The following is a 24,218-nucleotide window of genomic DNA, read 5'->3' as shown; positions in this document are numbered from 1 at the left end:
GGCCCCTGGGTGGCTCAGTGGGTTAAGGCCTTTGCCTTGGGCTCAGGTCATGATCCTGGGGTCCTGGGGTTGAGCCCTGCATCAGGCTTTGTGCTCCGCAGGGAGCCTGCTTCCTCCTCCCTCTCTCTGCCTGCCTCTCTGCCTTCTTGTGATCTCTGTCAAATAAATAAAATCTTTAAATAAATAGATAAATTCACTAAAAAAATGGACAAAATAATTTGAACAGACACTTCATTGAAGAAGATATGCAGATGACTAAAAGGTACATAAAAGACTTCACACCATTAATCGTTAGAAATGAAAAGTAAAACTACAAGGTAAAAAGTAAAACTACACATCCTCTAGAATGGCTAAAATTAAGGCTGACAATACCAAGTTTTGACAAAGATGTAGAACAGTGGGACTCTGATATATTAACGGTTGGAATGCAGAATGGTATGGCCATCTGGAAAACAATGTTGCAGTTCTTCAGAAGATTAACATATAACACTGTGTGCCAGCTATACTTCAGTTAAAAAAGAAAAAAGATAAACATGCTTTTACCATATGACCCAGCAGTCTCATTGCAAAGTATTCCCTCAAGAGAAGTGGAATCTGTTATCCACAGGAAGACTTCATGTAAATGCTTACAGCAGAATTATTCCTACGAGCTAAAAACTGAAGAGAACCAGAACAGGAAAGAACAAATTGTGATGTGTCTGTGCAGTGGAATTCTACCCACCAATTAAAAGGGAAGGAGCTATTGATACATACTATGACAGGGGTGAATTTCAAAAAAATATTGCTAAGTAAAAGAAGCTAGTCCCAGAAGAGCTAGCTATATACTTTTGATTCTTTTACATGAAATTCTAGAAAAGGCAAAGAGTAAGAAGAGGAAGAAGTACAAAAGGCATGAAGGAACTTTTTTGGGGTGATAGAAATGTTCTGTCATAACTGGTGTGATTACACAAAGATACACGTTTCTCAGAACTTCTCAAATCATACACTTAAGATTGATGAATTTTGTATGCAAATTAGTAAAAGACGATACCAAAAAATCATAAAACAGTAAAAGGAAAGTTGTAAAGGCATTTCTGCAGTGGCTAACAGTATGACCAAAAACAGAAAAGAGAACAGAGGAGCTAGTAATCTAATTAGCAGAGTTATATGAATGATCTTGGGAGATGAATTTCATTTTGTCGTTATAGTCATTAGTATGGAATCCTTGGACCGACTGTTAATTGGTTGGCATGATGAAATAAAGCTTTGTAATTTGCCCTCAAAGAAGATAGTTTTAAATAAGGATAAAATTAGATCATTGCAGAATAAATCAATTTTCTTATCTACCCTGTTCTCTCTCTCTTTGTTTCAACAGAAGTTCATGTAATGCTTGATGGTCTGTTACCTCCTGACACCTATTTTAGATTTAATCCTGTAATGTGTGAAAACATACCTCTGGATGAAAGCCGAAATGAAAAGCTCAATCAGCTGCAGCTGGAAGGGTTGAAGTACATAGAAAGAAATGAAGAAAAAATGAAAAAACTTGCAAAAATACTAACTCAAGAAAAAACAACTCTGCAGAAAATTAATGATTGGATAAAACTAAAAACTGACATGTATGAAGGCCTTCCGTTCTTTTCAAAATTGTGATAAGGGTATGTATATATTTTCATAAGCGAGGGCCTGATCGGAAGATCAGTGAGTTCCGTAAGGAATTGGTGGGATTCAGCTTGAGTTTACTTAGAAATACTAGCGAATCCTGGCAAAGTATGTGCTTGGACCAGCTTGCATGGTACAGAGGGCATGCTGGGTTTCAGAATTCATACGGGAATTAGGTTTTGATGATGTGAATAACAGTGCTCTAGGAGTCTTTATTATTGTGCTAGTTGGTTTTAGTAAATACTGCTGTTCTATTGTTTGATATTTGAGAATTTATTAATATATGTGCCAAACAAGAACTATCATCGTCCTATACTTGGTATTTTTGCTTCAGTCACCATAATCATGTGGAATATATTTGATACTGATTTACTGTCATGGGGAAAATCTAATTTCTTCTTAAATTTCCATCACTTAAATTTTCACAAGGTATAGTCTAGGATCCAAATGTTGACTTTTACTGGATTATCATATAAACAGATACATAAAAATAGAATTTTCTGTGTCAGAGGGCTTTTACATTTGAAATACGAAAGAATCAGATGAAGTTCTGTTCAAAATACATTTATTTCAGTCAACATCATTTGGTTCACAAAGATAGGTGAAGCTCCAGTCAACCACTTTCCCCTCTGAAGTTTCAAGGTAATGCTGGGTGTTAACTTTTCTAGCTCTAGTGTATCATTCACTGTTAAAAAATTATTTGAATTTACTGAAAAGATATCTCTATCATTAACAAAAATAAACTATTGAAATAATATACTGTTAAAAGGCTAATGTCATTTTTAAAAAATTTTTTACTGTTCATACAAAATGTAGCTTCCTATCTCATAAGCATTTGAATATACCTGCCAACAGTGTGCTTAGAAAAATAAGTTTTGTTTCATCTGATTAACTTCTTTAACCAGTTTGGATTTCATGGAGGTTGTATATATGCCAACCCAAATCATTGTTTATGCCAACCACATTCATCTTGCTTTGTTACTTATCTGCTATGTAAGTCCTTAACATCACGTATAGATTTGTCAAGGAAAATGAGAAAAGGTGAATGCCTTTTGTTTTGTACATACCAGCTAAAGCTAAACCCCACTGCTGAATGATTCCATTGCTTCTTCAGAATGTGAATTCATAGAGGCTGTGAGGCATGGTTCAGAGCGCTGTGGGGAGCTGAGAGTCTGGATGCTAATCTGACCTCTGATGCAAAGTCCTCTATGTGACCAGGAGGAGAGCGACAGCCTCTCTGGGCTTTGGGTATTTCGTTTATAAAATGAGAAAAGCTAGCTTGAAAATTTTATTTACTCTTTTATGGCAATCCAAGTTCTGCCGATGTACAAGCACAAGATGGGAAGATATGTGAAAATGAGTGTTCAGTCTACCAGTGTTAAACTGGTAGAATAGTAGAATATCTGTTCTTTTCAAAGAAGCAAAGAGGAAAAATCGTCTGTTTCAGAAATGTAGTAAATTCTCCCAACTCATCAGTTAACATAAAAAAATGGAATAAAAATTGTTTTGATGCTCAGGCCTTGCGGAGTGTCTGAAAATTCTTATTTCTGTGATAAAGGGTATGCTGGCCATGTTTCAGTTCTCTTCTCGCCGCAGATAGTATTCTTTATTAAAAATAGTACCTCCGATAGAGTTGTCCCTAGAGGCATATGGGCTACATGGGATTTCCCCTGGAGTGGGAAGAAAACACGGCCTGGGCTAAAATTACCCTATGAGCCTTTTCTCCTCCCACACACGTTTTACCCAAGAGAAAGGAGATGTCAGAGGAATCTTCTGAGAGGAAAGAAAGTCACAAAAAGCATGCAGTCTTGAGGGGAGGAAGGGACATCGGTGATGGGGTAGATGGGTTCCCTCGGAGCTTCCCTGTCGGCTGCTACCAACAGTTGCCTCCGCTTTCCCCTTCTAGGGAGCGGCTGATTACTGAAGCAGCCAGGATCCCAAAAGTTCGAGAGTTTGTTGGAAGCTCAAAGTTTTTACTAAACCTGCTGTGCTCTAGAAATAATTCTAGGCACAGTGTTGAATATTTCACAAGTGTCAGTGCTAGTAAGGTGACTAAAAGTAATGTGACTAAAAATACAAAACTTCAAATGACATGGTTTTGACATAATGGAAGTAAATATGAAAATACCAGTGGTTTCTAAAGACACTGTCAAATAGTCCACAAATACTGTATATTGTTATGCAACTAGAACCGCCTGTAAGAAAAGTACAAATAATTGGCGGTCAGAATGAGTACCCAGAAGTATTTTGCTTGTGATAAACTATTTCAAGCACAATAAAAGTAGTGTGTATTTCACATATTGGCACCTGTCATAAGGTCAGTCTTCCCTAACGTTCTACCGCGAAGTTAACTCTCTGTCCTTGTTCTCGCTTGGCTGATCATTTCCTTCTGTTCTGAACAGTGCAGAATTGACAAGTGTACTCTGGCCACTGCTGCTCTCCTAAAGCACATGGCATGGCGCTTGAGTATGGCCCCATGTCCCCGTCCCTGTTGCATCAGCTCGCTCCACTGTCCAACAAAAGGGGAACCCAGAGCACCCAGCTCAGTGGTGTACCAGTGTTCAGTTATTCTTGTCCCCATTTGTACTTGAACCTCATTATCTGAAGAACTGTGTAATTCATCTGGAATAACCCTCATTTTATAATGAAACCCGTACTTTCCACGCTCCCAGAGCAAAGTGGATTTCTTTCCAGAACAGAAGCAAAGAACACTTCTGAAAGACGAGTGCTTGCTACGAAGTAGGTTATGGATTCTTCATTGCATTCTTTTTAAAGTAGGGTAAGTTCTTTATGAGAGAAAATTCTTGAAGATAGATAAATGGCCTCTTCAGATTCCTTCAAACCCTATAATTCTGTGGTAGTTTATAAAAATAAACTGGTCAAATAAGATAAACGAAACAAGAAGTTAGGGTATTTTTTCTTCTTTGTTCATTGTATAAGATTTAACTGATGTCTTTAGCAAACGGTTTATGCTTCTTGATAAACTTTTATATTTAAAACAGCTAGTTTTCATTCATGCCAATAGATTTTTTTTCCTTTGTAACCATTTTATTTATTTAAAATATGTTAATATGTGCCTTGAAAATGGATTTTTTTTAAGTTTTTTTTTTTTTTTAATTTCTTTAACACAGAGCAAGAGATCACAAGTAGGCAGAGAGACAGGCAGAGAGGGGGAAGCAGGCTCCCCACTGAGCAGAGAGCCCGATGTGGGGCTCGATCCCAGGACCCTGAGATCATGACATGAGCAGAAGGCAGAGGCTTAACCCACTGAGCCACCCAGGCGCCCCTGGATTTATTTTTTAAAATCAAATTGAAGCACCAACATTTATCCAGTATCAATAATTTTATTACAACTAACTTTGACAAAGTTGATTTAATTGTGGTTCTGTTTTTACTTTTAGGGAAATTTCAAAGCTCTGGAATTAGAGAAACCTAGATGTGTTTTTGTTCAGTATTTTCACACCTATAGAGGAAACTTAAATACTGAATATTTTATGATTGCTAATAGCTAATACCTAGGAGTTACATGGCAACCATTACAATGAAAGCTCTGTGTTCATCATCTCAGTAGGCTTCATTCTATGCCTGTGAATCCTTATACTATCCTTGTACTATTAGTATTCCTGTTTTCCACCTAAGGAAATCAAGGCAGTTAGAAAGTTAAATAATAATGAAATAAAAAAATTATAAATATTTTTAAGTTCCTCTTTCTACTCTCCCAGTTATCCAGGGACATAAGTTATTCATTATACAGACCTATATTGACGGCCATCTTTATTCCACAATGGACTTTGCCCTTTACATCACCCATGTTTGAAGATCAATTCTTATTTTACTTGATTGTCTCTTTTCCCTTTATTTCTTACAGTGTGTTGAAGTATAAATTTCATACCAGAAGTCACCCATTGTAACTGTACAACCCAATAATTTTTAGTAGGTTTATACTAATTATGTAACCATCACCATAATCCAATTCTAGGGCAGTTCCATCATCCCCTCCCCCCACGGAAAGTTTCCTCATGCTTGTTTATAGGCATTCCCCGCTTCTGTCCCCAGCCCCAGACAACCACTGATCTGCCAGTCGAGAGTTGCCATTTCTACGTATTACATACACCTGGAATCGAGCCCCAGTAATCTTTTGACTCTGGCTTCTCTCACTTCTCATGTTTTTGAGATTTGTCCAGATTGTGGCACGTGTCAGTAGTTGGTGTAATTGCTGCTGCTGTATGGTAAGTGTGTTTAACTTCTCAGGAAACAGCCAAGCAGTTCTCCAGAGTGTCTGGACCACTTTACATCCGCCATCAGCGCTGCAGGAGAGTTCAGTTTTTCTACACGTTTACCAGACCTGGGTGTTGTCTGTCTGATGACCACCATCCTAGGGGATTGGTGGAGCTATTCCACGGTGGTTTTAATGTGCAGTCTTCTAATGACTGTGGATGGTGATCATCTTACAGGTGCCTACAAGCTATTTGAAGATCTTTGGTTAAAATGTTCAAATCTTTTGCCCATTTTTGGTTTGATTGGTTTGTCGCCTCTTAGGGAATTGTAAGAATACTGTGTGTGTGTGTATAGGGGCATCCAGTTGTCCCAACATCATTTTTTGGAAAAAAAAAAAAATCCCCTCACCACTGAATTGCATCTGTACTTTTGTCAGGAATCCATTGTCTTACATTCGTGAGTCTGCCTCTGGACTCCACGCTGTTCCATTAATCTGTGTGCTGTTCCTGTACCAGTACCTCACAGTTCTTATTACCATGGACATATAACAAGTTTTGAAGGCAGAGTATAATTCTAACAATTTGTTCTTTTTGAAAATTATTTTGGCATTTTTGGTTCCTTTGCATTTCCTTATAAATTTTACAGTCAGCTTGTTTATATACACACACACACACACACACACACACACACACAAGAATGTGATAGGGACTACATTGACTAGATAAAGTTGAGAGAACTGACATTTTACTATTGAGTCTGAGTGGTATCGGTCCTTTAAGGCATATGATGAACGTGGACTCTCCGTTTGTTTGGATATTCAAAACACTTGTTCTCAGCAATGTTTTACAGTTTTCAGTATACAAATCTTGCACTCCTTTTGTTAAATTTATTTCTAAGTATTTTATCCATTTTGATGCAATTGTGAATGGAACTGATTTTCCTTTTTAATTTCACTTTCTAATTGGTCCTAGTATATAGAAATAAATACATAGAGTGATTGCAATTCTGATAACATGATTTTCCAGTTTGTGAATTATCAAACTAGTAATGTCACAATGACCTTGCCCATGAAATATGGACAGGGTGTGGTAAATTGTGAAAAATAATTGCAATATTAATGGTCTTACTGGTAATGCTTGATTGTGATAGTTCTGGGTTATTATCTTCAGACAGTGAACACCTATTTTAAAGTGTCTAATATTAATTGTGCAACAACATGTATATGGATTAAATATCACACATTATTACTGTATTATTTTTGGTATAAATGTATTTAGAGCTCTAGGAATTTTGTTGATTTAGAAAATGTCAGACCCTGGATTCTGGATCAGATGATATTTTATTGTTGGCAGGCACTGAGTAACTTAGCAGTTACTGAGTGACATTTCAGCATTTTATTTTATGTTATTTTTACCGAAAGCATTTTGAATTTACATCTGATTAAATGTGTTAATTGGCTTAGAGTTTAATCTCAATCAGTAAATACATTAATTATAAGCTGTTTTAGAGAAGAAAAGCATGTTAGATATGCAATACATTTGTTTTTTAGATAAAGAATTCAGAAATAAGAGCGCACACTTTCCGTGTTTCCATATGTATTCATTGTGGATTCCTGAACTGAATTCATAGTTAATGGAACAAAACATTTTGACATAGGCTAAGCAGTTGTGAACCATCAAGTGTAGAGTTCCTGAATTGTACAAATTTAAACAGGAGTCCATCACATATTTAGATATGGCCTAAAATTGAGGTGCTCAGTTAAGTCAGTTAAGCATCTGATTCTTGATTTTGGCTCATGTTGTGATCTCAGGGTCATGAGATCAAACCCACGTTGGGCTCTGTGCTGTCTAAAAAGTAAATAGAATATGGCACAAAATAATAAACATGAATGCTAATGTCATGCCCTGTGAGTTTATGAAAATACACTCTAATTTTTTCTCTACCAGTTTACAGGACAACAAATAAGACATGTTTCTGGTGATGGAAAATTGCCATTTGCTTTATTTTTTTTAGTTTTTTTCTGAGACTGCCCTAATTTACCTTTGTTTCTTCCAATGGATATTGTTCTGACAGATTCTTGGTCCTTGTGAATGACCTCCGTTAAATGCATAGACTCGCACTTTTCTAACTTTATGCCTCGGCTGGAACATTTGAGGGCTTGCTGACCAGGAACCGAGCTGAGCAAGTACACGTGTCAGCACGCTGTACCCTTCCAGTGAGCGTGTGAGGTGAAGATCATCATTATCCCTCCCTAAAGTTGGCAACACATCACAGCTAGGAAGTAGGAGACCTAAGATGTCTCCATTTTTTTTTTTAACCACAACTCTCCATCCCTCTTTCCTAGAATGTCCTTTCCTAAAATGTTGCAGAGTGGCTTCACACTCCCATTTACTAAACAGAATCTAACCTCTTGGGTTTAGTCAGTGAAGATGTGTGATCCCAACATCAAATCATGTGCACAGTTCTTGTATCCTTGTTTATTACCACAGTGATTCTCTGCTAGGAGTGGGATTACCCATACCCCTGAAAATGTAAGGGAGTAAGGAGAGATTGGGGGACCATCAGCATTTGGTACCCCGGGAGTCAGAGATGGTGAATGTCATCCAGTAGACCCAGCACACAGGAAAGCCCCCCATAATGAACTCCCACCCAAAATACTAACATTGCTCCTTTCCGAAACCATGAGCTGCTTATCCACAAAACACAAATAAGGAATTTCTTCCACAAGAAATTGAGGATCTACTTGGACCAGAGTTAAGATGCCTACATCATTTGCAAAATGCCATTTTCAGTTTATCCCAACAGGAATTTTTGTTGTGTTCATTGCTCCCTGTTCCTTTTTTTTTTTTTTTTTTTTTTTTTTTTTTTTTTTTTTTTGGCCAAGTTTAATTACAACTGAACTGTTTACTTAATCTTCACTTTTTTTGGACCAAAACTGTGACAGTTGCTCATTTCAGAACTAGGAAATAGGAAGGAGGGAGGTCACATTAAAGCACAGTTTGTTCTGTTCCTGGCAGGAACTTTCCACCACCCAAAAAGATTCACAGAGTACAGATGTCCCTGGACTAAACGGTTTGCATGTGCTGGTCCAAGGGTTTGATAAATGTGTCTCTTAGAAGTCACACTGATTGCCTTGTTCATTACAACCTTTATTCAGCTGAGGCAAGTGGGTTGGAATTCATCATACCCCACAGAGAGGTATTATTAGTTTGGGTAATTTGTTGAAAATAAAGCACTAACTGGAATGTTGACTTCATGATAAAAATCATTAACTTAATTCAGATTAATTCCCCACCTCTGGACAATACAGAGTTGAGATATATTTTAAAGATTTCAGTCAGATTACTGTGAACAGGTTAATGGTCCAAAATGGTTGAGAGTTCCAGTAATAATTGTAGCTGACATTTATGGCCATCCAAAGATCAACATCATGAGCTTGTGAGGTCAGTGCTGTTTAGACTAGCATGAGATGATGTGATGGTGAAAAAAGTCTTCCATTTCTTGACTGCTGCTAAGTTCAGTCTCTGTATCCTTCCCCAAAGAAAAGCAAGTAACCTTCTCATTACCAATGGGAAATTAAAGATCATAGTGTGAACGTGGGTGATAGTCTTTTAAAAGTTATGTCAGAAATAAATGCTGTAATATCCTTTCACATATTCTAATCAAAGGCACATCACATTGAAATGCCTGCTTTGTATTATTTAAGCAATTTTCGAGGATCAAACCAAGATAAATGTACTATCTTATAGAAGAATAAAGTAGTATGACATTTAGTACTTGGTAGCGCTCTTTCTTTTATCATATACAACTACTGACAGTTTGTAAAAGACAGCATGATTAACAGCGATCCCAAAGTCCATCCAATTATCTGAGAAGAAAGGAAGGCTATGTCATCTTAGTTTATGTTAATTACATCACATTGTATTCCCAACACACCTTGCTCCAAAATCGTATTTAATGCAGCATTTTAATTAAATTGCTTTTGAAAATAATTTAGGAAGAACTGTGAATGCAATTAAAAATAACCCACACCTTGACCAAACAGAACAGAGTACTAAAAAGAAAAAAAACAAAAATCACCAAATGTTCTATGCCAAGATACACAATCCTTGGGTTTCATATAGGAATGAATCTTGCCAAAGAAAGTGTCTTATCATTCTTACGTTTTGTACAATTGGACCACATGTTTAAAAACAAAGGTTCTAGGGTAACAGCTGTTGTGCTTTTGTGTTTGTACATGCATGAACAATCTAAAGAATTCTTAAAAGACTCGAGTTGAAAATGGTAGGTAAAACAAGTATAACTCTACACCTCTCCTTGCCTTTTGAATTTGTTCTTAAAAACACAAGTTTCAAAAGTAATACTGGAATTTAGAACCATTTAAAAATCATTATTTTTTCTGTCTCAATCATTAAAGCCACATTCTTGTAAATCACAGGTGCTGTTATTCTGCTAATTTTGAATGCACCTTTGGTATCAGGCTACAAATAATCCATACATATCTAAACATGCCCTTAGGCATCCAATTCCTGTTTTGAATTATGTGAAAAGTGCCCCTTGCTGATTCTCAAAAACTGTAGAAATATTGGCCATGTTAATGCAAATAATTGCCTATGTATGCATACAGAAGAAGGAAATTCATGCCTCAGAGGTTTTGATGAAGCTTAGATAGTATAGAATTTTGTAATCCAGGCTTATCATTCTTATTTTGTGAGCCGGGTAAATGGCAATGTCCTGAACTTCAGACTTGGTGTCCCGTATGTTGGCAGTCGTGTGCGGAAAACTGCGCTCCACCCCAGCTCATCATGAACAGGATCATCAGCTCAACTCCAGCTCTCTGTAGAATAATTTTCACAGCCAGAGTTATATTTTTAAAAACAAGGATCATGTATGCCCTGCAATCATCTGATAATATCTGCAGAAATCTGATCACATCTTAAAACATGTAAATAAAGCTCTGACGTGCATGAAAGAAAAAGGAAGAAATATTCTCATAGGTAACAATTGAAATAATGTAGCTCTCTCTTTTCTCAACTAATTATATTATGTATTGCTGATTCAACTTACCATGTGGTTCTCTTACAAGGGCCTTAATATTTTTCTTAAGTTAGGCTTAACCAAATTATCTGCCTTAAATCATTATGGGGAGTTGGGGGAAATGAAAATGCTTTTTTTTTTTTTTAAGATTTTATTTATTTATTTGACAGAGAAATCACAAGTAGGCAGAGAAGCAGGCAGAGAGAGAAGAGGAAGCAGGCTCCCTGCTGAGAAGAGAGCCTGATGCAGGGATCAATCCCAGGACCCTGAGATCATGACCTGAGCTGAAGGCAGAGGCTTTAACCCACTGAGCCACCCAGGCACCCCATGAAAATGCTTTTGAAAGTACTTTCTGGGGACGCCTGGGTGGCTCAGTTGGTTGGACGACTGCCTTCGGCTTAGGTCATGATCCCGGAGTTCCGGGATCGAGTCCCGCATCGGGCTCCCAGCTCCATGGGGAGTCTGCTTCTCCCTCTGACCTTCTCCTCGCTCATGCTCTCTCTCTCACTGTCTCTCTCTCAAATGAATAAATAAAATCTTAAAAAAAAAAAAAGTACTTTCTGAGATAGTTTACTTTTAAAAGCTGAAAATGGGGCTGTTCCCTGTGCTGGTAGGTAGATACGTGACTGGCCTCTTTTTCCTCAGGGTGAGCGGGACTCTTTCCAGACAATAGAAATCGCACAGATTACCAAGCCTGTCATTTCCTCTCACCTACACCCTGAGGTAAACATTGCTTCTGCTGTCTGGAGTCTTGTCTCTTTACAGGGGCTCAAAGAAAACCCTTCTGGGCATAAACGAAAAGAGGGTTTTTTTGTTTGTTTGTTTAAAATGTGAGCTTTTATCTACACCTTTCTGATCCGTATCTGCTCATTCTAAAACCATCTCTCTCTACCTCATCACTGTCCCCTACCCTGAAAAGAAGGCCGCCTACCTGCTTAAAGATACCTCTCACTTTAGCAAATTTATGGGTGAGGAGCTCTGTACCTTCAATGAATTAGTAACTACAGTAACACATTTGTAAACATTTATTTATAGTTGCATACAGCATATATACATGTATATATATAGCATATAGCATATACATTTATATACTTCCCCCAAACACCTTCAAATAGAGTTCAAACCCACTGTCCTGGGGGTTTGGCAAGGCCAGCATTGTCACCCCACAAGGAATATATGAAAGGCACATGACCAACAAATCCAAAGGCTTGTATGACCTCACCCTGTTAAATATGCTGGTTTGAGGCAGTGGATTCCCAGCCCAAAATTTTTTCCACTGCTTTGAAAATAATGGCTGGGGGTGGGGAGATTAGATGCAATTAATAGGTTTTAGTTGTGGCGGTGACTTGTATCTTTTCCCAGTATCGCGCATCCAAGAGTTGTATTTCTGTGAGATTTGCTTTGATTTTTCTGAAATGGGAACACTTCATCATCTAAATGACATTTGTGGGGCGCCTGAGTAGCTCAGTGGGTTAAAGCTCTGCCTTCGGCTCAGGTCATGATCCCAGGGTCCTGGGATCGAGCCCCGCATTAGGCTCTCTGCTCCACGGAGAGCCTGCTTCCTCCTCTCTCTCTGCCTGCCTCTCTGCCTACTTGTGATCTGTCAAATAAATAAATAAAATCTTTAAAAAAAAATGACATTTGTTAAGTGTCCTTTTGCATCGTTAACTCTCTTATATCTTTAAAAGATTTATTTATTTATTTTAGAGAAAGAGTGAGAGCACAGGGGGGCAGGGAGAGGGGTGGGGGAGGGAGAGAGAATCCTCAAGCAGACTCCCTGCTGAGAGGGAGCCGGATGCAGGGCTCGATTTCACCACCCTGAGATCATGACCTGAGCTGAAATCAGGAGTTGGACGCTTAACTGACTGAGCCACCCAGGCACCCCCTTTTAACTCTTAATGAGATTTCAGTATATTAAGGAATTTGTTCTAGAAGATTCTAGGAAGATCTGGATGTCAGAAAAAAAAAAATACGGTGAGTGATATCCTACACACTTTGGAAGTATACCACTGGAATAAGATTGGTACAATGTCCAGACTTCCATCTAGTTTCTCTGAAGTCCCTGGTCCTAGCCCACGGGAGGTTCATAATTTTTGCATTAAGATGAAGGTATTTGTTTTATGTTCATATGTATGTATGCACATGGGCTCCATGCCCAGTGTGGAGCCCCATGCAGGGCTTGAACTCACAACACTGAGATCAAGACCTGAGCTGAGATCCAAGAGTCAGATCCCTAAGCGATGGAGCCACCCCATCATCCCATTGGGCACCCCAAGATGAAGGTCTTCACTGAAACTTAATTGGGTTCCTCATGAGGCCTTAGCCAAGTTCCTTAACCTCCATTTCAGTTTCCTCCCCTGAAAAATGCAGAGTGTTGTGAGCACTAAGAACAATGTAAGTCAAAGTGCCTGAATAGAGCAGGTGCTTAGTGGGTAACCGCTATTATTTTTGTGTTCTGGGAAATTAAGGTACTGAGGGAAAATACATTAAATTGCATGTTTTTTCTGAAATACGTAGTTCTAACATCAAAGTGTGTGTTTCTCGAACACAATGTCATAGGTAGAAGTTGTACAACACTCTTCCCCTCCAATCCTTGTAAGGATGTTGGAATCCCTTGATAGGACCTCTCTTTATTTTTCTGCACTATCTTTTATTATTCTGCTAAATTGTATCATATGTTGCTTTGCTAAACACATTAATACTATTATACTTAGTATCGTACTTTGGGGATAAAAATGGAGGATATAAATGCTCTTGTTGCTCATGAATTATCACATTGCCTGTGATTTGCTACCAAATGATTTTAAACTCTTGGTTTCAGCTCAGGTTGTGATCTCATGATCATGAGATCGAGTCCCCGGTCAGGCTCCATGCTCAGCAGAGAGTCTGCTTCAGATTTTCCCTCTCCCTCTGCCCCTCCCCTGCTCTCTCTCTCACAAATAAGTCAATAAACTTTAAAAAAGAAAAACAAAGTAAAATAACAAAATAAAATAACAAGCTTGATAACTGTAGACCCTACTTGTCTTATTTTACCAAAAAATATACTTTAAGATATTCAGCATGTTAGAGTTCCATTCGGTTGCAGTAATTAGTGACCGTGCAAATGAAACCACGTAGCCTTGAAGAAATGCAGCATGGGCCTTCCTGGTGTTCCCATCTCAGATCCTGACCAGGGAATCTACTCCCTTCACGCAGAGACTATTCATTCAAGACATGTAGCAGGAGTTTAGTCCAGGAATTGGGCAGGCAGGAATTGCGGCAGGCAGGGAAGGACCAGTTTCCAGAGACTACATTGATTTTTGTTGTCCCAGACCCAGAGGTTTTTTCCTCTGTACCTGAGGAAAGATGTTTTGTTTCATTTCTTTTTTTTTTTTTCCTTCCTTTGTACTTAATTTTTTTTAAGATTTTATTTACTTATGTGAGAGCAAGAGAGAGAGCTCAGGCCAGGGGAAGAAGGGCAGAGGGAGAAGCAGACTCCCTGATGAGCAGAGAGCCTCTCTTTTTTAAATTAATATATAATGTATTAGTTTTGTTTCAGGGGTACATGTCTGTGATTCATCAGTCTTCACAATTCACAGCACTCACCGTAGCAGCACATACCCTCCTCAGTGTTCGTCACCCAGCCGCCCCATCCACCCCACCCTCCTCCCCTCCAGCAGCCCTCAGTTTGTTTCCTGAGATTGACAGTCTCTTACAGTTTGTCTCCCTCTCTGGTTTCATCTTGTTTCATTTTTCCCTCCCTTCCCCTATGATCCTCTATCTAGTTTCTCAAATTCCTCATATCAGTGAGATCATATGACAATTGTCTTTCTCTGATTGACTTATTTAGCTTACCATAATACTCTCTGGTTCTATTCATGTCTTTGCAAATGGCAAGATTTTGTTTTTTGATGGCTGCATAATATTCCATTGGGAAATATATATATATATATATATATATATATATATATATATATATATATACCACATCTTTATCCATTCATCTGCTTTTTAATCAGATACACATTCTCTATCACATAGAATTTGTATGTGGTTACACAGAAGCATGCAGGGATGAACAAAAGTATATCAAAGTATTCAGCATGTGTGGTTTCTTGTTTCTGCCTTTAGGTTTTTCCATTTCAAAATACCACGCGTTTCCAAAGACAATCATTAGAGGGCCGAATGTCCACAGTTCTTTAGGCAAGCACCTAGTCTTTGCCTCACCAATGTGTGCCTCCCGAAGTATAGGGTCAGATGATTGTGGTGAGTTCTATTTTGGGATAATCTTTCAAAGATCATCAGAATGCAGAGGCCCCTCTCACCTCAGGGCACACATTCATGGGACACATTGTCCCCGGGCTTCAGAGTAAGAACATGAGCTGCCTTGGCTCCGAGTTTCAGTGCCAAGGACAAGCAATGCCCAGGAGCCATTGTTTGGTCTAGGGCATGACAGGAAAGAAGGGAAGGAAAAGAAAAATGAGAAAAGAGACCAAGGTGGTTTTTTTTTTTTCATTGATTGACATTTAAAAAATATTTAGTTCCACGATAGTTAACACACAGTATTATATTAGTTTCAGGTGTACGATATAGTGAGTCACAGTTCCATGTATTACCCAGTGCTCATTAAGATAAATTTAATAATTCAGTTAAATTAATTCTAAGTTTAATGAATCCCCTTCACCTATTTCACCAATTGTCCCACACAACTCCCCTCTGGTAACCATGTGTTTGTCATCTATAGTTAAGAGTTAGTTTCTTGTTTTTTCCCTTTGCTTTTTTGTTTCATTTATTAAATTCTACATGTGAGTGAAATCATATGATATTTGTCTTTCTCTCACTTATTTTGCTTAGTATTATACTCTCTAGCTCCAACTTGTTGCAAGTGGCAAGAGTTCATTCTTTTTCATGGTTGAATAATATTCCAACACACACACACACACACACACACACACACACACACATCTATCTCTCATCTTCCTTATCCATTCTTCAATCAGTGGACACTGGGACTGATTTCATATCTTGGGTATTGTAAATAAGGCTGCTACAAACATAAGTGTACATGTGTCCCTTTGAATTAGTGTTTTTGTATTCTTTGGGTAAATACCCAATAATGGGATTACTGGATAGTTCTATTTTTATTTTTTTATTTTTTTTAAGATTTTATTTAATTATTTGACAGACATAAATCACAAGTAGGCAGAGAGGCAGGCAGAGAGAGAGAGGAGGAAGCAGCTCCCTGCTGAGTAAAGAGCCTGACATGGGGCTCGATTCCAGGACCGTGGGATCATGACCTGAGCCAAAGACAGAGGCTTTAACCCACTGAGCCACCCAGGCGCTCCTGGATAGTTGTATTTTTAACTTCTTGAAGGACCTCCATACTGTTTTCCACAATGGTTGCACCAGTTTGCATTCCTGCCAACAGTGCAAGAGTGTTCCCCTTTCTCCACATCCTCACCAACACCTGATGTTTCTTGTATTCTTGATTTTAGCCATTCTGACAGGTGTGAGGTGATATCTCATCATTGTTTTGATTTGCATTTCCCTGATGGTTAAGTGGTAAAGAACATCTTTTTATGTGTCTGTTGTCCATCTGGATATCTTCTTTGGAGAAATGTCTGTTCATGTCTTCTGCCTGGTTTTTTTTTATTTGTTTGTTTTTGTTGTTTTTTTAAAGATTTTGTTTATTTATTTGACAGACAGACATTACATGTAGGCAGAGAGGCAAGCAGAGAGAGAGGAGGAAGCAGGCTCCCTGCTGAGCAGAGAGCCTGATGTGGGGCCGAACCCAGGACCCTGAGGTCATGACCTGAGCCAAAGGCAGAGGCATAACCCACTGAGCCACCCAGGCGCCCCTTCTGCCTGTTTTTTAATTGGATTTTTTGGTTTTGGGTGTTGAGTCATGTAAGTTCTTTACATATTTTGGGTATAAATTCTTTAGCAGACATGTCATTTGCAAATATTTTCTCTCATTCCATAGGTTACCTTTTCATTTTGTTGATTGTTTCCTTCACTGTATAGAAGCCTTTTATTTTGTTTTAGTCCCAAGAGTTTATTTTTGCTTTTGTTTTCCTTGCCTCAGGAGACATATCTAGAAAGACGTCGCTATGACCAATGTCAGAGAAATCACAGCCTGTGCTCTCTTGTGGTATTTTTATGGTTTCAGGTCCTTAATCCATGTTGAGTTTATTTTTGTGTGAAATAAAGTGGTCCAGTTTCATTCTTTTACATGTAGCTGTCCAGTTTTCCCAACACAGTTGTTGAAGAGACTTTTTCCCATTGCATATTCTTCCATCCTTTGTCAAAGATTAATTGACCATATCATTGTGGGTTTATTTCTGGGTTTTCTATTCTGCTATGTTGATCTATGTGTCTATTTTTGTGCCAGTACCATACTGTTTTGATTACTACAGCTTACAATATAACTTACTGCGGTTATAATATAACTCAAAGTCTAAAACTGTGATATCTGCTGTTTCGTTTTTCTTTTTCAAGATTGTCTTGGCAATTCAGGATCTTTTGTGGTTCCATACAAGTGTTAGGATTGTTTGTTCTAGTTCTATGAAAAATGCTGGTCATATTTTGACAGAGATTACATTAAATGTGTAGACTGCTTCGGGTAATATAGACATTTTAACAATATTTGTTTTTCCAATACATGAGCATGGAATGCCTTTCCATTTCTTTGTGTCATCTTCAAATTCTTTCATCAATGTTTTATATCTTTCATGATATAGATCTCTCACCATGTTGGTCAAGTTTATTCCTAGGTATTTTATTGTTTTGGGTGCAATAGTAAATAGGATTGGTTTTTTAATTTCTCTTTCTGCTGCTTCAGTATTAGTGTATAGAAATGCAATAGATGTCTATATATTGATTTCGTATCCTGCAACCTTACTGAATTCACTTATCAGTTCTGGTAGGTTTTGGGTGGGGTCCTGAGGGTTTCTATATATAGTATCGTGTCATCTGCAAATAGTGAAAATTTTACTTCTTCCTTACTGCTTTCTAGAAGAGACCGAGATTTCAAATAAAAATATTTATTGGAAAGATAAGTCTGGTCAAACCTTATTAAACCTAATTTTAAAAATCCCCCATAATTCTGACATCTTAACATAACTTAGCATAGTGCATGTGATCTTTCTCTTGTATGCTTTTTAGAGTTGCTATAATAGTGCACATATCATTTTGTGCTGCACTGTTTTCATTTAGAGTACTGCTTATAAATATGTTCCTCATTCCTCGGTCTTATTATATTTTAAACTCTAACATGATAGTTTCGTGTTGTGTTATACCCATAAGGTATAATATAAAGGTCCTCTAATTTTAGCAAGTGGAATGAAGCAGAGAGTGAAGGGATTTGATTTTAACCACCTCTTCCTATCTCCAAGAAACTCTTAGTAAATGAAGACAGCTCAAATAAAACAACAAAAAACAACAACAAGAAACCAACAGTCCCGGACAAGGAACCAACTGAATAATCAAAACATTGAGGGGCACAAACACATTTATCATTAAGTGCAGGTTTTGGCTGAAAACCCAGCAAGTTTTTCAAGCTAGGGAAGAACAGTAGGAAAGCACTTTCTGGACCTATATCAAATTAGTCAATTCAAGGGGTGCCTAGGTGGCTCAGATGGTTGAATGTCTGCCTTTGGCTCAGGTCGTGATCTCAGGGTCTTGGGATTAAGCCCCGCAGTGAGCCCCACATAGGGCTCTCTGCTCAGCATGATGCCTGCTTCCCCCCCTCTCTCTGCCTGCCTCTGCCTATTTGTGGTTTCTCTCTGTCAAGTCAATAAATAAAATCTTTTAAAAAATTAGTCAAATCAAGAAAATTTTATTGTACCAATAATTCTGCCTCTCTTCTCCTCTCCCCAACCATGAAAAAAAAATTAAGATTAGATCCACTTAAGCATGAACGATTACTAAACCAAAATCACTTAAATCCAGAAGTAATCTTATTATTCTAACAATATGGTTTTTAAAAAATATTTAGCCATTTTTTCTTTGTTTAAAGATTTTATTTATTTATTTGAGAGAGAGAGAGATCACAAGTAGGCAGAGCAGCAGGCAGAGAGGGGGAAGGAGGCTCCCTGCTGAGTAGAACCTCCCCCCCACTCCCCCCAATACGGGGCTCCATCCCACGACCCTGAGATCATGACCTGAGCTGAAGGCAGAGGCTTAATCCACCGAGCCACCCAGGCACCCCTGACAATATGTTTTAATACACCACTATATCCAATACAGTAGAAATCGATTCTTTTAGGCTTTTCCCCAGTGAATGGGGGAGGGGTGTTTGGAGAAAGAATATAATTGCAGGTACGCATATACATGTAAATAAGATATGTTCTGTCTTCCTATCTTGACAAAGATGCTGTCATAAAGATCTTGACATCCACATTTGAATTTAGAGTCCTTGTAATTCTGTGTCAGAATGTGGTGGCGAGAACGGCCCCAGACCCCACCCATCTCTAGCTTAGTCATAAACCTTCAAGGGCCTCAAGCAGACTTAGGTGAACATCCAATCCTTGTGGCCATGTTCTGTCCACACCACGGCATCAGCCACTTATCAGACTTGCAGGGTTTTTTTTTTTTCGTTTTTGTTACTGTTTTCCAGCTTTATGAAGATATTTTTGGCATATAACATCATGTCTGTTTAAGGTGTACAATGAGATGTTTTGCTACATGCCATCTGTTGTGACGTGATCACCGTCCATATCCATCACTCCATACGGTTACTTTTTTTCATTGAGATGTAATTGACATGTAACATACTAGTTTAGCTGTATGATATAATGATTCAATATTTGCATATTGTGAAATGGTCACCACAGTAAGTCTGGTTAACATCCATCAAGACACATAGTTACAATTTGTTTTTTCCTTGTGATGACAACTTTTGAGATGTATACTCTTCAGCCATGGAATTTTGCCCAACAGCAGAGCAGTCCTCTGTTAGGAGCATGAAGAGGAGATCCTCGCAGGCCCTGATGAGATTCAGGGATTCTGGATCCCCAGATGTGGTCCAGGGGAAGGACGGGATGACATGGGTACGACTCGGCCAGAGCAAGGCCTTCTAAAGCAGAAGGCCCAGAGCAGGATGCTATTGAATGAGCTTACGTCCTGTGAATATCTGGTGTTTAAAAACATTAGAAGACCTTAAAGTAAAATTTAAATCAAGGCCTAAAAGAAAATATAAGTGGACACACAATGTGTCTATTACCCTACACCTTTTTTTTCTTCCTGAAAAATTTCAACTGAAACATCAAATAAGAAAGCCTTTGGACCAACCATTCATTTAGACCCCAGAGGATCATTTCTGAAGACTTTTCATTTCTCTGCAGTGAATTTATCTTGATTGTACGTGTCACCTCTTACCTCTTAAGCCAGCAATGAAGGGCACATACCAAGAGTGTTTCTCAGTATCTCCGTTTTCCAGAGCAACAGTTTGCTGTCCCTAATGACCCCATGTACAATGGCTGATTGCACATTGACCTTGCCTGGTAGTCTGACATCCATTCCCCAGAACCTGTGTACGTTCTTATAGATAGAAACTGACAGATGGAGAAGTTGGCTCCAAGGAACACACTTATTGTGACTAAAAATGTTCCTCCTTTTTCCAAGTTGGTTCCCTAACCATGGGGGTGGGTTGAGCCAAGCAGAAGGTCCTAGTGACTCACAAGCTTCCAGAGAAGAAATCCACATATGGCAGCCACGAAGGTCACATTTTCCTCCAACTGCTGGAGCATTACATTCTTTAGATAGGTATAGGGGGACTGTGTTGCTAAGCACCAGGCAAAGGCTGGGTGACACATCTCTTTCTACACGTGCCCAAGTGGCACTAGGCACTCACATAGAATTCAGTGGTGATGTGGCAGATGGTGAGGGATGGCATGACAGCCATTGGTATCTTGCACCTGTGGAGACTGTCTACTGCTCACTGGGTCGGCGATGCATGAAACTGCACAACGTCCTCTTCATTGTGTTTCATCCATAACCACACATTCTATTATTATCCACGGTGGGTAAGAGTCACCTGCTACGAGGCTGCAAGAGGCTGTGGCTGGCATCCAGGAGGAGAAGGCACAGCTCTAGGTGGGCACAGGGGATGGCAGACCCTGGGCTTGGGGTCTAAGGAGCTAAGCGAGGCTCTGGGGTGTGGGACCATCGGGGTTAACCTTGGACAAGTCATGCTGCCGTCTCATGTGTCTTCCACAGCTGCTTCTTTACCCAGACCACATCTGCAACTTATGCCAAGTACCATTTGTTCGTCGGGCCCTCTCCCGTCCAGAAAATAGTCATGATTTGTGCGGTCAGAGGTGAATTCAGAGTTCTGAAATGCACTTGATAACAACTGTATCAGTGATGAATCGATAGCTTATTAACTAGAAACACTTATCGTCTCCCAGGGGTGGATGAGTTGGGTCCTCTGGCTCAGGACCTCTCACTAGGCCTGGACCGGAGTTACCCCACAGCTCGATGGGGGGCACCTGGCTTCCACGTGCACTCACACTGGTGTGGCAAAGCTCAGCTTGTCATAAGCTGTTCGCCAGAAGCCTCCCTCGGTTCCCTGTCTGTGGCCTCTCTCAGGGCAGCTCACAACACAGAAGCCGGCTCCAGTTTCTCTCCCAGAGAGCAAGATCGCAGGAGAGAAGGAGCCTCAGTGTTTTTGTGACCTAATATCAGGAGTGACATCTCACTGCTTTTGCCATATTATGTTCATTAGAGGTGAGTCTCTAGTTGTCAACTGCACTCAAGGGAGGGGACAACACAAGACTTCCATACAAGGAAGAGAGGATCCCCGGGCGCCATCTTAGAAGCCGCCCACCCTTGCAACTGTGCTTTCTGACCATATTGGATTATAGCACACTTTCAAATAGAAGGGCTTTATAAATTGCCCAATTTACCATATCCCGGTTAGAACCCCAATGTGTGTTGCACAGCCACAGAATATGAAGACAAAGATGACACTGGTGCCAGACACTCTTGTAGCCAACAACCTGGTTATCCTACCGCTAGTGTTCCATGCTTTCTTCCCTAGAGTGCGGCCAGCTGTCCTCTTGAGTTCTGCTCCAGGAGTCAGAGAAGTGGTCTTGGTTGTCCCTAGACTCATAAAATGACATGGGTAAAAATGAGCACTCATTCTCTCAGCCTGACTCCTTCACTGCTCAGTGTGAAAACAAACCGGGGGGAAAATGCACAAAATGCACAAAACTCTGTCCTGGCAGAGCTGGCCCCTGCTGGGTTCGAGGGAGCGGAGTTTGAGGGTTAGGGCAGGCCCATGGCGCAGCCTCCCCGGGCAGGCCTGAAGCCTGGAAGGAAAATTAGGATGGCAAATAAAAGGGGAGAAAGAAAAAGGGCAAGAGGAAAAGAGTGGGAGAATTCTGAGGAAGAGAAGCAGGACTGCGGAGGGTGAAAAGGAGAAAGGCCAGATGCATGTTCACTGCTGGTACCACTGGGGGGCTCCGTGACTTTCTGATGTCCCTGCTTCCATGCAGTGAAATTCGGAAGCATCCATCAACACAAACTTTTCGTGTGTTGTGGCTGAGAGGCCGCAGACAGCAGGGGCTAAGACCGGGACTCGGGGTCCAGGGTGCCCCGGCTCACGTCCCAGCTCTGCCCCTAGCCATGTGCCCTCTGCAGGTTACTGACCCCCTTCTTCATCTTCTGAAATCTCACTGCATGGGATGGCCATGGGATTAAGTGAGTTAATACATGTAAAGTGCTTACAATAGTTTCAGGCAAATGGAAAATTCTATTACTTTCCAGCGGTGACGCAAAAGAGACATATTTTCAGCCCTTGCCCAGTTGGAGATTGGAGTGAAGTGGGGGACAGAGGGCAGCGTAAGGCTTAGGGGTGGACTCGGGGATGGCAGTTAAGGTAAGGAGGTGCGTTGTGCATATCCCTGGTAACATGAGGCCAAATCAGAATGCCTCATGCATCGCCAGGCAAACCGAATGAGTAGTCCTTTTGCCCACTCAGGCATCCTTCTAATCCTTTTTCACATCAGTCCTCTTTCCCCTCCTGCTTTCTTCGTTTCAGCTCCTCGTGCCGCAGCTGTTCCCTTCTCCCTGTCGCTCATCCTCCCAGGGGACTAATCCCCAGCAATGGAGGGCGGCAAGGCAGCTGAAGTAATACGCTGGAAATTAAAGCTATATGCTAGTTTTGGGGGCATCTGGGTGGTTCAGCCCATTAAGCACCCGAGTCTTGATTTCAGCTCAGGCTGTGATATCAAGGTTGTAAGATCGAGCCCTGTGTCCGGCTCCAAGCTGGGTGTGGAGTCTGCTTAAGATTCTTTCTCTTCCGGGTGCCTGGGTGGCTCAGTGGGTTGAGCCGCTACCTTCAACTCAGGGCATGATCTCAGGGTCCTGGGATCGAGTCCCGCATCTGGCTCTCTGCTCGGCAGGGAGCCTGCTTCCTTCTCTCTCTGCCTGCCTCTCTGCCTACTTGTGATCTCTCTCTGTCAAATAAATAAATAAAATCTTTAAAAAAAAAAAAGATTCTTTCTCTTCCTCTCCCTCTACCCCTCACCCACCTCATGCTCCCCACCCTGCCAAAAAACCCCAACTATATACTAATTTTACATTATTACTAGCCATATGTCATACCAAAATTGTTTATTTTAATTTTTGGTGTTGTTTCTCTGTTCCCATTTCCCTCAGAGCTGTTTTCGTCTTCTTTGGTTTTTTTTTTTTTTATTAATAGCGTGTACTCATTTGATAGACATCTGATCCAACAATTGCTTTTCAAACTAGAATCTGTTGAGTACCTGCTATGTTCCAGACTCTGCAGTGTTTTAAACTGACCCTTATAATTCTGGGTCTTCAGTATTGTCCCTCTCCCCGTAGAGATAAGGGAAAGTGTACCTGGAGAAGTTGTCCCTTGCCTGAGCCTCCTCCCTGTACATATTCCTTCTAGGATCCTGAGTACCTCTGTGTTCTGCCCCCCACCCCCAACCCCGGAAGGTACCAGGACTGACCCAGACCTCACCAGGGCTGCTCAGTGTCTATGTCACCCTGGTGCACAGGGCTGAGGCCAGAAGGAAAAGAATGGTTCCACACAGAAGTCGGGGTTGCTGTTAAAGGGTAGTTTCTTATGAGATTGTAACACAGGGGGACCCAGGTAGTCCTGCTTTTGTGCTCATGGGACAAATTGCTACACAAAACTAGGGCAAGACCCAAAGAGAGCAGAGTAACATTTTCCCACGTCACACTGCCCTGGAAAGGAATGTCAGCAGGAAATCAGTCTCACGGTGGCTGGGGTGAAGGGGACCCATTGGGACATGAGGGCACAAGGCAGAGGTAGATGCCAGAAACCCCAGGACTCTCAGCAATTACTGGGGTCA

The 24,218-nt window shown here is 40.2% G+C and overlaps 1 protein-coding gene across 2 annotated transcripts in view; it reads left to right on the top strand.

Moving 5' to 3' along the window:
• Positions 1-3,157, top strand: part of PNPLA8 (patatin like phospholipase domain containing 8) — a 40,798-nt gene extending 37,641 nt beyond the window's left edge. For both annotated transcript variants that reach the window (XM_032304642.1, XM_032304643.1), the window contains exon 10: positions 1,355-3,157. In XM_032304642.1, the coding sequence (XP_032160533.1) occupies positions 1,355-1,629 (275 nt within the window). In that variant the 3' untranslated portion in view covers positions 1,630-3,157. The remainder of the gene's footprint in view (positions 1-1,354) is intronic.
• Positions 3,158-24,218: the final 21,061 nt, after the last annotated feature.

The sequence above is a fragment of the Mustela erminea genome, chromosome 11 (assembly GCF_009829155.1).
Source record: "Mustela erminea isolate mMusErm1 chromosome 11, mMusErm1.Pri, whole genome shotgun sequence".
NCBI lineage: Eukaryota > Metazoa > Chordata > Mammalia > Carnivora > Mustelidae > Mustela > Mustela erminea.
Note: the sequence above shows the minus strand (reverse complement) of the source record. Positions and strands in the feature narration are given on the sequence as shown.